General features: G+C 32.7%; 1 protein-coding gene across 4 annotated transcripts in view; it reads left to right on the top strand.

The window, feature by feature from the left end:
- Positions 1-13,229, top strand: part of LOC125038185 (histone-lysine N-methyltransferase SUV39H1-like) — a 21,697-nt gene extending 8,468 nt beyond the window's left edge. For 3 of the 4 annotated variants that reach the window (XM_047631565.1, XM_047631564.1, XM_047631566.1), the window contains 11 exons: positions 1-83; positions 2,792-2,951; positions 3,278-3,660; positions 5,536-5,687; positions 8,175-8,370; positions 8,539-8,748; positions 8,948-9,082; positions 9,923-10,157; positions 11,465-11,577; positions 11,831-12,005; positions 12,358-13,229. The exon at positions 1-83 is cut by the window's left edge and continues 64 nt beyond it. In XM_047631565.1, coding sequence (XP_047487521.1) covers positions 1-83; positions 2,792-2,951; positions 3,278-3,660; positions 5,536-5,687; positions 8,175-8,370; positions 8,539-8,748; positions 8,948-9,082; positions 9,923-10,157; positions 11,465-11,577; positions 11,831-12,005; positions 12,358-12,533 — 2,018 coding nt within the window. In that variant the 3' untranslated portion in view covers positions 12,534-13,229. Of the gene's footprint in view, positions 84-445; positions 526-2,791; positions 2,952-3,277; positions 3,661-5,535; positions 5,688-8,174; positions 8,371-8,538; positions 8,749-8,947; positions 9,083-9,922; positions 10,158-11,464; positions 11,578-11,830; positions 12,006-12,357 lie in introns of all 4 variants that reach the window. The other variant, XM_047631567.1, reaches the window with a different exon arrangement.
- Positions 13,230-15,000: the final 1,771 nt, after the last annotated feature.

The raw sequence follows: 15,000 nt of genomic DNA, 5'->3' as shown, positions 1-15,000 counted from the left end.
AGGCCTTTATATCATACAAGTCCAAAAGTTTCTTCTTCCCTGATCCTGAATTTATCAAGAAGTTTACTTACTACCTGAAACAGGTGAGATATGTTGTCTTTCGATACTTTAGTGCAATATTCTATTTTTGACTGCATTTTAGTATTTTGATTTCTTATTAAAGATTCCTTGCTATTTTTTTTATAGTTCATACTTTAGTGTATTGAAGGAGGAGGCATGCAAGTTCTTACTAGAGATGATAATAAATTTCCTGTTAAATGCATCACATATACTATGATAAGAAAACTTGGATGAAGTGTAAAGAAACTTATTTTTGTGGTCTTTTGGAATTACATAAAGGAATATTGTGGGATTTGTATACTGAGGCCCCGGCAATATCTTCACTGTCTTTCTCACAAATGAGTTTTTTTTTCTCTTCCACTTTTTATCTGCTTCTCTCCTCCAGAATCTCTTCAAACCTTAACTTCCAGGTATTGGCTTAGATCTCTCAGAGGGAAGAGGTTCCAGTCTGTAATTTACTGTAAGGCAAGAATAATTTCCAATTTCTGCTAAAACAGTTTGACAGTATCTAATTTTTGATGTGAGAAAGTGTGAAAAGACATCAACAATAACTTGAGGTTTTCTTTAAGTATCTTTTTACCATCAATATGGATGAGGAGGAAAACCAAATAATTGTCTGTTATTTCATTTTTGATAAGCTTTAACACTCTGCATATCCCTTGCCTTACCTCTCTAAGAAGAGAACCAACTGTTGTAACCAAATGAAATGTATGTACAGTACCTGATAAGATTTATCTGTAAGACAGTGTGTAAGAGGGCAATAACTGAGAATGCATAATATTTTGTCAGACTTTGATTTCTTCTCCTACCCCTATAACCTTTGTTTACTAGTGTTTAATAGATTTTCTTTAATTTTGCATGGACTCTTTTGCAGCCTTGTGCTTGTTATCTATATCTATCTCTCTATCTCTCTATCTATCTATCTATCTATCTATCTATCTATCTATCTATCTATATAAATATATATATATAAATATAAATATATATATAAATATATATGTATATAAATATATATATATATATATATATATATATATATATATATATATATATATATATATATACATGAAAGGAAAACTGCTACAGTAAGAAATTAAATTGAATCGTAACGTTTCGAACTCTTCATGAGTTCCTCTTCAGACGAATGATATACCAAACTGGATACAAGGAGAGAATTTTGGTCAATGGGGCTTGGATGACCTTACCTCCTTGTTAGTTAGCAAAGCCTTCCCTAGACTCTTCGACCTTGACTCTCCTCCTGAGACTTGATTCAGCTCTTGTTCGTTCTGTCTCTCAACCACTTTATATTCTTGTCAAAATTCTCCTTGTATCCATTTTGGTATATCATTCGGCTGAAGAGGAACTCGTGAAGAGTTCGAAACATTATAATTCAGTTTCACTTCTTACTGTGGCTGTTTTCCTTTCATCTTTGTGTACATGTTACTGTGTTTGTGTTTGTGTCCTATATATATATATATATATATATATATATATATATATATATATATATATATATTTACATATTTCTATTGACATTTACATTTACATTTACATTTATATTTACATTACAACTTTCATGATGTATACATACAGCCCTAAAGTGTGTGATTTTATTGCCTGACTTCATTTTCTATTCCTTTCACTCTCAACTCCACTTGAAATACCCAGGACTTTGACAGCTGCTGCTTTTTTTGTAATCAAGTCAATGTTTTGGCAGTGTTTCAGTGTGGTGTCTGCTGTTATAAAACCTGATTACTAAATAAGGAATATTAAATGGCATTTGAACCTCTTCCTAAAGTAACCACATTTATAGCCTAGCATTAAGCTAAAAAAAGGTATAACTTATTGGAAAAGAACCAAAATAGTGAAATCAAATATTAGGAAATAATTATGTTTCATGTTTTCCCCAGCACTCTGGAGAGCCGACCAGTTGTCAGATTAGGTTATTTTGAAAGGTGAAATGATAAGTTAAGGCATGTCCATATGCATAGGCCTGATTGGCTGGCATACCCAAGAAGTGACACTGAAGGCAGGCAGACTACTGGCTAAACAACTGGTATGGAAGTGAAACTGTTTAGCCAGTATTTTGCCTCTGACGTTGCTTCTTGGGCATGCCCACTGATCAAGCCCAAATGTCTGAGCATGCCTTTTTAAGCCTGGGTTCCACCATCCAGGCTCAGCCATGATTCCTGAGCCACCTCCAGCTACCTAGCCTACTGTTTTGGTTACATTGCAATTACACTTCCTTAGGCTTAGCACCTCTGAACTGGCTTTAAAAGGTTTTCATGGAGCTCTAACTCTTCAGTGATATTTAAAAAGAGTAAGATGATCAGACAGTATATATCATCACTGCATGTGAAAAAATTAGCAGGATAAAGGCAAAGAATGCTCCAGGTCACTCTCAGATGATTTATGTGCCTAGGCCTGGCAGAGATGGCTGTAATGTGTTAACTTTGAAATTTGGTAACAGTGTGAGTCGGAGACAAATTTTAGAATTGGCTTCTTAAGGACAATTCTTAAATTTGACAAAGAAAATGAAGGCTGCCCCAGGTCTCACAATAAGATAAGACTATCATACAGACAAACATGTTTCTTTTATCACTGTGAAAAAAACAAAATGTTACATTTTCTCTTGCTGTTCGTGACCATCTTATATGAAAGTAGAATATGTTTACTCTCCTTTCAGTGGTATTCAAGTATATAACCTCATTATTTTCAATGTCTTATTTAGGTGGAGGGGAATTTACTGGATATGGGAAATGTCTTAAGTGGCTGGGATAAAAAGAATTTTGACTTGGAGCCACAAACAACAGTGAAGACAGGTGCATCAGGAATAAAGACAGAAAGAGACCAGCCCAGCGAGAGCATTGGCCAAACGCCACAGCACAATGGTATGGCATCTAAAGGATAGTTCAAGAACCAAACTTGTTTTACAGAGATGAATATAAGTCAACAGTGTGTTATGTGATTTATTTTCAGTTTATATTATGTTCTCTATGCAGAGCTGGTTCAGTTATTTGGCATGGTCAGTAAAGTAATGGATTCATAGGACCATGAAATATTTCCTTTAGCTTGTACGTGGTTAATTTCATATTAAAGAAAAAACTTAGTTAGGTTGGTATAAAAGTAAGGAAAATAATACTAGTGTATGTCATTGTTTCCATTTTTGTGTGAGATTTTGTTATTCATTTCGTATTATGATCCTGTGAAATTTCAGGCAACACTGTGAAGGATGAAGCAACAGTCAGCATTACACCCCCTGCCTCAGAAGCTGGCAATGATGAGGACTTGTTGGTTCCTGGTTTCGAAACAGGCAAACCCTTGCAAAAATTAGCAGAATCTTCTAAAGCTCGAATGCCAGAAAAGAAAAGACGCCACAGGCATTCGGAAGGCCCCCAATCAGCAAAGAATGTTAAACGACCACGCAGAAGCCTCATTGAAGATTACCTTACAGTCGTAGACAAGGGTGAGAACCAGGAACTAAACGGCAAGGAACCATCTCAGGAGGAGGAGGAGGAGGAGGAGGAAGAGGAGGAGGAGGAGGAGGAGGATGAACCAGAATATGAAGTTGAGACCATTGTCAGTTATAAGAAGAGTGAGGTAAGTCTCTATAGAGGATTTTTGTGAAGAGGTTGTGGAGGCAGGGCTGTGGAGGTGGTTCTCTAAACACCTGATTCCAACTTCTTAATTCCTTGCGTATCTGACTCTGACTCTGACTCTGATTCCTAGATATAATTTAAAAAAAGAAGAAAAAAAAAAGGATTTCATAACAATTATAAACTACCTTTTAATCCATGTCCTTAAAAGGTTTGAGTCAAGTGATTATAGCTATGCTGTTGTGGCCTTTTTATTGTATATTCTTGAAAAAAAAAAAATCTTATGCTTTAAAAAATACATAAAGGACTGCGACAAAATGAAAATGATATGATTTCTCATTCTTTCGGGTGGAAATAAATATGTTGAGGTTGGAGTTGGAGTTGGGACATTTTTGCCCACTCTGACTCCAGCAACACCAAATTCCTTCTGGCTCTGACTCCACAACCCTGCTTGGAGGTGTGGATTTTTTTTCTCATTCTTGTGCATTTAATGAAATCAAAGTTGAATTTTGCCATAGTGTTTTTCCCATAGATTTTCTTTTTTTTACCCATTGGTTCCAGCTACATGAACTGTCCACTGTGTTTTTGTTTTTCAGTTTTGTTTATACATAGTTGGCTTCACAAGTGCTTAGTCACCAGGAAGTCAGTTGCTAGGACTATCTGCCCTTGCTTGATTACCCCAGTCCTTGAATTAAAAAGAAGTACCTATTTTACCATCATTTTAATTGCTATAGATATTAATATTATCGTTAATACTATTATTATTATTATTATTATTATTATTATTATTATTATTATTATTATTATTATTGTTATTGTTGTTGTTCTTGTTATTGTTGTTGTTGTTGTTGTTGTTGCTATTGTGGGTATTACTATTATTGTTATTATTATTATTATTATTATTATTATTATTATTATTAATATTAATATTATTATTATTATTATTATTATTATTATTATTATTATTATTATTATTATTATTACTATAACTATAACTATAACTATAACTATAACTATAACTATAACTATAACTATAACTATAACTATAACTATAACTATTACTATTACTATTACTATTACTATTACTATTACTATTACTATTACTATTGCTATTGCTATTGCTATTGCTATTGCTATTGCTATTGCTATTGCTATTGCTATTGCTATTACTATTATTACTGTTACTATTATAACTGTTACTGTTACTGTTACTGTTACTATTATTATTGTTATTATTATTATTATTATTATTATTATTATTATTATTATTATATTATATTATATTATTATTATATTATTATTATAGTCATTGTTATTATTGTTAATATTATTATTGCTATTATGATTATAATGTTATAAACATACCTGCCACAATATAAGCTTATGATGTAATAGAGATGTTACTTGGTGGACTAGGTTAGCACTGGGAACAGAGTAAGCAGGTGAAATCAAGTAGGCCTTATTATTGATTCTTTGGTGACTGCACTTGGTGATTATCCGTCTCAGTTTAAACAAAGACCGTCCATTTTTACATGGCTTCCACATCAGCAGGATAAAATCACATAGAGGAGTTTTTTATTAAGTATAGGTACAAGATCTCTTATTAACTGACTTGAATGTAGAATAAGGTATAGATATTGAGAATGGAATATAGAAGAACAAAGTTATGGTAGTTGTGTGCACATACCAGGTTATGCAATGTAAAAATGGATTGTTTGTGTGTTACGTGACAGTTTATGAAATATTTGGAAATTTGTACCTGTAATAGATGTACTTAAATTATTAGAACAAAAAATTGTATTGTATAATTGCAGTACTAAATGCTAAAGCTGTAGGATTTTGACATTTTAAAGTCTTGACATAGTTATTTCCAACACAGGGTCAGTACTTTTACAATGTATTATGGCGAGGCTATGGTTCGGAAGACAACACCTGGGAACCTTCAGAGAACTTGACCAGCTGTGCGGAACTACTCGTTGAGTTTTATAAGACAAGATTCCTACATAGAGATAAGCTGACATCAGAGGAAGAGTAAGTAATCTTTTTAAAATTTGTTCTTTATGAATGATATAATGTGTTTAAGGCTGTATAATTTAGTTTTAGAAAGTTACTTTGCTGTTATTTTGTAATTTTTGTTGTATGTGTGGGTGTAGGTGTTTGTGTCTGGGTTTCTGACCTTGTTTGTTTGTTTGTAAGGAGGGTGTTAGAGGTAACTATTACTTTGTTTATGGATGGTTTAAAGGGAATCTGTTGTATGTTAACCCATTGATGCTGAGAGTGCATTTGTACAAGCACTATCAATTATGGTATTATTTTATCATTTAACTGCCTAAGAACTGGAAAGCTTCCAGCTGGTATGTTCCCTCCCCTCAGAAAAGATTTAATTTACAGCAAAGGAACAGTAGATGGTGCATTTTCCTGGTGTCAATGGGTTAAGATGGTAATAAGCTATTCTTGCAATATTTGGGGTAAATAAGGTTGTGGATATGTTCAATGAAAAGGGTATTGCACGAGCGATTTCTAGTTTTTGAGAGAGGACACAAATGACTTCTGACTTTTCCTCCAAGACTGTATTATTACACTCCCTCAAAAACTGTCATGTTAGTAGTAAATAGTACTGATTGTTTGTGGATTTATGTAAATTAAAAATTAAGATGAAAAATAAGATTTAAAAGATTTTGTAACTATATGAAGAAGTTTTGGCATCAGAGGAAGATGTTTGAATAATTGTTCTGTTTTTAATTTTGCTATCTAATTTCTTTCAGCCAGCCTGGAATTACAGCAACTCATGTAACTTGAAGTATTAGTATTTGGTTTAGAAGGTTAAGTAAATTTTAGGATTTTAGGTATATGAAGATTTTTGCAATAGAAAACATGCAGAATTTTAAAGTAGTTATCATTCATAGACAAACGATACTGTATTTGCTTCTTAATGACCATCCGCAGCACTGCTCTCACAAAATTTATGCATAAACATTATATTTACACAGAGAACTGCCTAAGAGGATGTTTGAAATTTACCTTAGTTTTCTCAAAAAGTAAAGAAGAACAGATAGAAGTTCAATAGTTTCAATGCCTTTCCAATGACAGACTTTAAATTGGTTTAGAGCAGGGGTTCTTTTCCTTGGGGTCCATGAACCCCTTACCAAGAATTCAGGGGGTCGGTGAGGATCAGTTGAGAATTAACAGCCATTTTTGCTATACAAACCGGGCCATTAATTATTGCATTTTGTTTTATTATTGTTATTTTTGTTTAATCATACTTTGTGATCATATATACATAGACAATCAAAGCTCAGTAAATCAAATACATTATACACATTGCATGCAAAAATATGTGAACATTTTTGGGGAGGGGGTCCATAGTTTTCTCCAGATTCTTAAAGGGGTTCGTGACTTTAAAAAGGCTAAGAATCACTGGTTTAGAGCATATTGAGTTAGAGAAGCAAAATTACAGTTGGAAATTGTCAATAATTGCTATTAATAATTTTCTTTGACTAGATTTTGTAACTATAGTTTCAAAATTTAATCAAAATTCCTCTTCCTTTTGCCTGTGGAATGCACTCCTTTGCATGGAGATCTGATGGTTAATCTGCATGCAATAAAGTCTACAAATTATATAACTTGCTGAAATCCTTACAGGAACCATTCCTTATGAGGTGTAACATTTTAGTGAAGTTGCTGTCAATGCATTTGTGTCTTTCAGATTTTCATTATTCTTTTTTATATTTTGTTTGAATATATGTTGCATCAAAGAAAAATGTTTTCTTTTACAACATTTAGCTAAATTTTCATGATTAACTGATTTGCCCTTAACAAAAAGAAAAAAGAAAAAAGAAAAAGAAAAGTTATGAGCTGGAAAAAGTTTCAGGGAGATAAATGATATGCACAAATGAGGAAACAACCATTTGATTGTTAAAGCCCACATCTGGTTATTTCTTGGTGTAAAAAGGGCATAAGCAGATAAAGATTGGTTAACATTTTCAGTTGGAATTTACAAGGAAGATATTTAATTTTTTTTTTTTGCACATGCATATGACATAAAGAAAATGAAGGAAATCAATATGTAACCATTTTTATGGGTATTTTATTGAATTTATCCTCATATAGTACACATACATCTTTATATGCATTATATAGTTAGTGGCTACTGGTAATTTCATTTATGTTGTAAGCCTGAATATTCATGTAATTCTTGGTGAAGGGGTATGTAACCTTGACTCATTGTTGATTTATTTCTGCCCAACCCTCCTGTGTGTGTTATGGTCAACTTAACCCTGTGTTTTTTTGTTTTGTTTTTTAAGATTTCTTGGTTTCCTCTTTTACTTTTCAAGCTGGCTTTAGAATAATCATAAGGATAAAAGCTGTCAGAAGCTTTTGGTATTTGCAATAATGTTGCTTCTTGGCCATCATCCTGTATATGAATGTTGAATAAGAGGAAGTGTGTTTGAAAATCTTGTGTTCGTGATGATGGCTTCTATTTCCTGAAGATATTTTATTTATTTAAATGATTTTCAGGTTCAGCAGCTATCCACTGCCCAGTGACCCAAGTACAAAGAATCTACAGCGTGAGGCAATCCTGGCTATTGCCTCTGACCCAGCGAGGCAGAATTTTGAGAAATCACTAAAGGTCTTGTTATCTCCAAAGCCAGTGGTTCCTAAGATGGAGATTAAAATTAATGAATTAGCAGACAAAGTTATTGCAACTAGAAAGGTAAAAAGCAGCAATCATTTCCTTTCGTTACCTTACATTTATATCAATGATAGTTTTCTGATATGGGAAGGAGTAGTGAAGAAATATAAGGCTCTCAAAGATTTGATATTTATGATATTGTTCAAACTGTAGAGATGTATTAATTATTCTTTTATGTTCACTTGCCAGAGGGAGAGATACGATAAACTAATACAGGCATTAGTGGAGCATGTAACATTAAGAGAAGTAGAGACGAAGCGCAAAAAGCAGTTAGCTGAACTACGGATGTGGGAGCGAAAAATCAATTCAGTGTGCAGTGATCCTGGTAAACTGACTGTGGAGAACAATGTTGACCTTGAACTTCCAGCAATGAATTTTATATACATCAATGAACTAAGAGTAAGTAATTGTACTGGTAAATTTACACAGTAATATCGGTATATGCTTATATAATAGAAAAACATACAGGGATAAAAAATCCAAATCTTCCTGAAGCTAAAGAGACTTGCTATATATGTAATTTTAATGTCATGTCTCTCTCTCCTCTTATCTGCATCTCTGTTCAAGAAAGATGAATAATTCTTTTTCTATGGAACAGGCTGGACTAGGTGTAACAATCCCATCAGAACCGGTGCTTGGCTGTGAGTGTGAAGACTGTTTCAACAATTGCAAGTCCTGTTGTCCTGACCAGATGAATTCCTGGTTTGCCTACAATAAGTATGGGAGATTAAAAGTAAGACCTGTTTTTTTTAAAGTATTGTGTGCAATGGATGGTTGTTTAGTTGATTACTGAGGAGTGGTTTATTTCCCTAATACCTTGCTTATGAATCTTAACCCACTGAATCTGGATGCTTCACTGCCCTCACATGGCCCAAAATGTGGGCATTATGTTTGCACACAAACACTTATGTGCAATGCCTCCCCTTTGCAGTCTTATTTTCTCTTTTTCTGCAAAATGTTTTTATTTATTTTTGAAACTTACCAATGTCTGTATTTGTCATTTGATTTGCTTTATCCAAATGGCAATAGACTGTTTTATTTGCACAGACCATATCATCTTGAGGTAGTCTATAACTCGACGCAGTAAGAATACAATAAGTAACATTTTGTTATTTGTCAGTTTTAAAAAAAATTTCTTCACAATATTCAATTTTTCTTCCTAACAACAACCAAATAAGCTTCAGTAACTGTGAATGTTAACCCCTTCCCAACGGGTCACGCCTATAGGCGTCATAACAATATGCTCGAAATGTGGCGTGTGGCTGTCCGCGGCGGCGGCGCGCCAAAGCGCTCAGAGGCAGTGATTCGGCTTGATGAACCGAATTCACGCGTTCAAAGTCGGCGCGTTGCCGTGGTTCGCCAGAGCGTAGAGTTTTTTTTAAGTTTTCTACACCCGTCGCCAATGGGTTAAGATAAGATGTGCACCCTTTAAAACAAAACAAAACATTAGAGTCCACAAATTGTTTGATAAAGCACTGAAACACCCTGATATCAGAAGTTTTTTTAATCCACCATTATAGGTGTCAAAAAAGAAAGATTGTGTACAATTAATTGTTTTTTCTTTCTCTTTTAGGTATCGCTTGGCACACCAATCTATGAATGTAATAAGAGATGCAAATGCAACGCACATTGCTTAAACCGAGTGGTACAAAAAGGAAGGAATGTCAGCCTAAGCATTTTCCGGACTGCAAGTGGTTGTGGTTGGGGTGTCAAAGCATTGGAAAATATTAAAAAAGATACTTTTGTAACAGAGTATGTTGGAGAAGTGATTACTTCAGAGGAAGCTGAAAGACGAGGGAAAATCTATGGTTTGTATTATGATAGTTAGTTCATTTGAAATAAGAGATTGAATATGTATTGACAACTTAGTAGTAACACTTTTGGGGCTTACAGGCCAATTTCAGAACAGCATAAGAAAAAGAAAAAGGAAACATGGTCATGCAGTTTATCCTTTAATATGATTACAAGTATTGTAATGAAATATGGATTACATGATGTATCACAGACATGCACTTTTTATGGTAAAAAAAAGGATATATATATATATTATATATATATATTATATATATATATATATATATATATATATATATTATATATATATTATATATATATATTATATATATATATTATATATATATATTATATATATATATATATATATATATATATATATTATATATATAGATATATATATCTATATGATATATATAGATATATATCTATATGATATATAATATATAATATATAATATATAATATATAATATATAATATATAATATATAATATATAATATATAATATATAATATATATATTATATAATATATAATATATAATATATAATATATAATATATAATATATAATATATAATATATAATATATAATATATAATATATAATATATAATATATAATATATAATATATAATATATAATATATAATATATAATATATAATATATAATATATAATATATATATATATAATATATAATATATATATATATATATATATAATATATATATATATATATATATATATATATATATATATATATATATATATATATATATATATATATATATATATATATATATATATATATATATATATATATATATATAATATATATATATATATAATATATAATATATAATATATAATATATAATATATATATATATAATATATATATATTATATATATGTCTATATTATATATATATATCTATATTATATATATATTTATATAATATATAATATAATATATAATATATAATATATAATATATAATATATAATATATAATATATGATATATGATATATGATATATGATATATGATATATGATATATGATATATGATATATGATATATGATATATGATATATGATATATGATATATATATATATATATATATAATATATATATATAATAGATAGATAGATATAGATATAGATATAGATATAGATATAGATATAGATATAGATATAGATATAGATATAGATATAGATATATAAATATATATATATATATATATATATATTTTAAGTTAGGTTCATTGCAAATTATCTATCAGTTTGATTAAAAAGTTTTTTTTTTCCTTTTTTCTTACCCAGATGCCCAAGGTTGCACATATCTCTTTGATCTAGATTATGACAAAGGAGATCAGAATCTTTACACAGTTGATGCTGCAAAATATGGGAATGTATCACATTTCATCAACCACTCGGTAAGTAGCTTTATCATATACAAGGGATAGGAAGTTAGGGGATGCTGTTAGAGGCATAAGATTCTAACTAGTTACATACACACAACTTTTTTTCACAGGTTCAATTACATTGCTAAATGTTTTTAAAATCTGACAGACCTGAGTTAAGTAAATACTGTCAGTCTGTCAATATTGTGCAACAGGATTTATCTGTGCAGAATCAGTCTTGGGTACTTTTGCTACATAGTCTTAAGCATAAGGTTTTATTTTCCAGTGTGATCCAAATCTGGTTGTCTTTAATGTGTGGGTGAACTGCCTTGACCCTGATCTTCCTAGACTTGCTTTATTCAGTGTAAGAGACATAAAAAAGGGAGAGGAATTGACCTTCGACTACAACTCGGGCCTTGGCTCCCAGCACATGGCAAATGGAAACTCAGATCAAGTAAAAGGTTAGTTATATTAAGTGTTTCTGTCAATCTACCTATTAATGGCAGTCAAAGGAATGAACAAAAACAAACTAAATATGCATATGTCCTTATTTGAATTTGATTTTAGTGAGTGGCAATGCCAGTGATGTTTACTTGTTTTGACAGTTTTATAAAGGCAACGAAATTATAATCATGTACTGGTGATTGCAATCTACATGTATTGTAAAAATACTGTTATATGATAACTTGAAATTAGTGGATGTCAAATCCTCTGACAATGAGTAACACTGTGCCTGATATTGTTACTTGTTATTGCTTTATTGCTTCATACATTTGATTGCTAATATCTTCCTTTATTTATTCTAAATGTTAGAATCTACTGAAGACACCCTTGGAGAGGTCATAACTCCTCAGAAAAGTGAAGGAATTAGAGCAGTGTCGACCTCACCAGACATGATACTGAAGACACCCAAGGGAAACAGGGGACTTCAGTATGGCAAGACTGAATGTCGATGCGGTGCTGCCAACTGTCGGAAGTATTTCTTCTGATGGCTGTTGTTGTTGTTATATTGCAGACATAGAATTTGGTTATGTAGTTGATGACAGTGTGTTTTGGAATGGTACTTAATTGATTCCAGGAGCATTGTTTTTATTTTAATACTGATGGCATTATTTAGCCTTGGTGATACCTGATATCCTGTGATTTTTTTTATTTTTCTTTATTTTATAGTGACCAAAATAGTAGAAAGTTAGGGAGGTAATTGCTATATAGTGTGACACTGTATAAGAAAAGCAATAAGGGAGATTTTAAAATTTTAACAATTCTTCAAAGAGAATTGTAACATATTGATATTATTTAAGAAATTGTTATAGTGTCACTTTACTTTAAAAATATTCAGCAAATTTTCTTTGTGAATTTCAGAGCTACATTTCCTTCTTTATTTCCTTATTATAGGTACACAGAGCAAGCTGATTCAGTTTCTAGTGTTTTTTGTAGACTAGATATTTATTTTAAAATTTTTTTGTGTACCCTTCGATAAGTTCTTTTTCTTGAAACAATTTCACAACTAATTCTAAGAAGGTTGAAAGAAGAAAGTAATAGGTTAAGTTGCTGTTCACAGAAAACCTATATTTATTCAAATGTAAGAGTATGTGTTACGAAGATGACTTTTTTTTTTACAAAATGTATTTTAGGATGTCTCCAACAAGTTACTTTTAGTATTAAAGAGACGTTGATGGTCTTCATATTGATTTTCTTTCTTGAACCTTGGAGTTACTTGTATTTAAATATCATCTTGCTGCCCAGTGGGATGGTCAATCCTTTGTGTCTAGAGCTTAACCATAGTTGGTGGAAGGACACCCTGTCAGGCATGGGTGGCACTGCAACCAGAAGCAGTGGAGTCCCAAGCATTACACAGCATTCCCAGTTCTGATTTATTCCCATAATATAACAGCAACTGGGAGATACCTTACAGAAATAACCCAGAAATAACACATACCAATACAAGAAATTGAAATTGAGTTATTTATAAGAAATGTCCGAACACAGTGGAGGTGGAAGCCAGTATAGGAATGAAATGACAAGAAAGAATTGCAAAGATTTAAGTCCTTATCTTTAGAATAGAAGCATCTTCCTCAAAAGGGAGATGTTAATGAAACCCTTTTCTAATGGAATAAATTTGAACTTAAAATATTTGCAAAAATGTCCAAACGCAATGCAGAGCTGCATGGAAGTGGATTTGGAAGGAAGCCATTACAGTAATAACCCCCACCTCCCCATCTTATACCTGTAGCTACTGTGGGGAGCTTAGGTGATGGAAACTGGGACCAAATGCTAGGAATCACCCCTACCTTGGGTCTTAGCCCTCAACTCATCTAATGGTCTTCCCTCCCTCTTTTCATTTCCCTCTCTTCTCCAAACCCTTCTATTATCCATTTCCTAAGGTGTGTGTGAGCTGTGTTGAAAGGATGAAAGGCTGACTTTGTGCATTGTTATGAATGGCCTGGGGGAGCCATGGGCACAGTATTACTTTTTAGTTGTCTAGCATTTACCCCTCAAAGAGACCCTGAGGGATAGACTATTTCTCTTCTGAACATAATCTAGGCTTACCATGGTCAATAATGAAGATTTTTTATCATTATTAGGGGCAATGAGACTTGCCCTTTCATCAAATAGCCCCACTGATTCAATTTCTCCTGATTCTCCAACTCCAGGCTCTCCCTTGACCACAACTCTGAACACTGCTACTATTATCCCCTCCTCAATGCCTGCTATCACATCATCCACCCAGGTCAATACTCAGCCTCCAGGAGATATTCCTCCTCTCTCAACATCCTGTACTTTATCTGTACTCCCTTATTACTACTCTATGACCTTATTGTCCACCTCTTCATAATAGTACCTCTGTCAACACTACTTCTTCCACACATCCCCATCGTTCTACTACTCCCACCTCTACAAATATCTTAAATACTCCATTAGCCCAGCCAAATGGGACCTGCAAAGTTTCCCTCCGCAGCTGCCCCAATTGTTCCCGTCTTGTTACAGTTATATCTGAAACACAAGCTAAAGCATTGTCAACCCTGATACCAAGAAACCCATTCCTGCTCAACCTCATCCCACCCTTAATACTTGTATTGGAACTGTCTCCATCTCCCCAACAAATTGCCCTGTCTGCGACAAAAATTGGTCAGATTGTGGGGAAGACTTGCTCGCCTGCCTCCTGGAGTATGATGCAGTATCAGTACAATGCTACACCATTTTCCCTGGAGGTCATCGTAAATCCCCACCAATTTTGCCAAGATTACTTTCCTTACACATGACCTCCCCTTGGCGGATAATCCCTCCCTGTCTGACCATATCAATCTCCTCCCCATCATTGTCAAAACTGATGGGGTCTAGGCCATCCTACCAATAACTGCTGTATTGTATAGGTTGTGCCCTATCTACAAGGTTGAGTCTGAAGTGGCAACTCTCAGATTCAGACTTGGCCTCACTCTATGCGAAGCCAGACAG

The sequence above is a fragment of the Penaeus chinensis genome, chromosome 24 (genome assembly GCF_019202785.1).
Source record: "Penaeus chinensis breed Huanghai No. 1 chromosome 24, ASM1920278v2, whole genome shotgun sequence".
Classification (NCBI taxonomy): Eukaryota; Metazoa; Arthropoda; class Malacostraca; order Decapoda; family Penaeidae; genus Penaeus; species Penaeus chinensis.
This window is presented reverse-complemented; position numbering and strand designations above follow the sequence as displayed.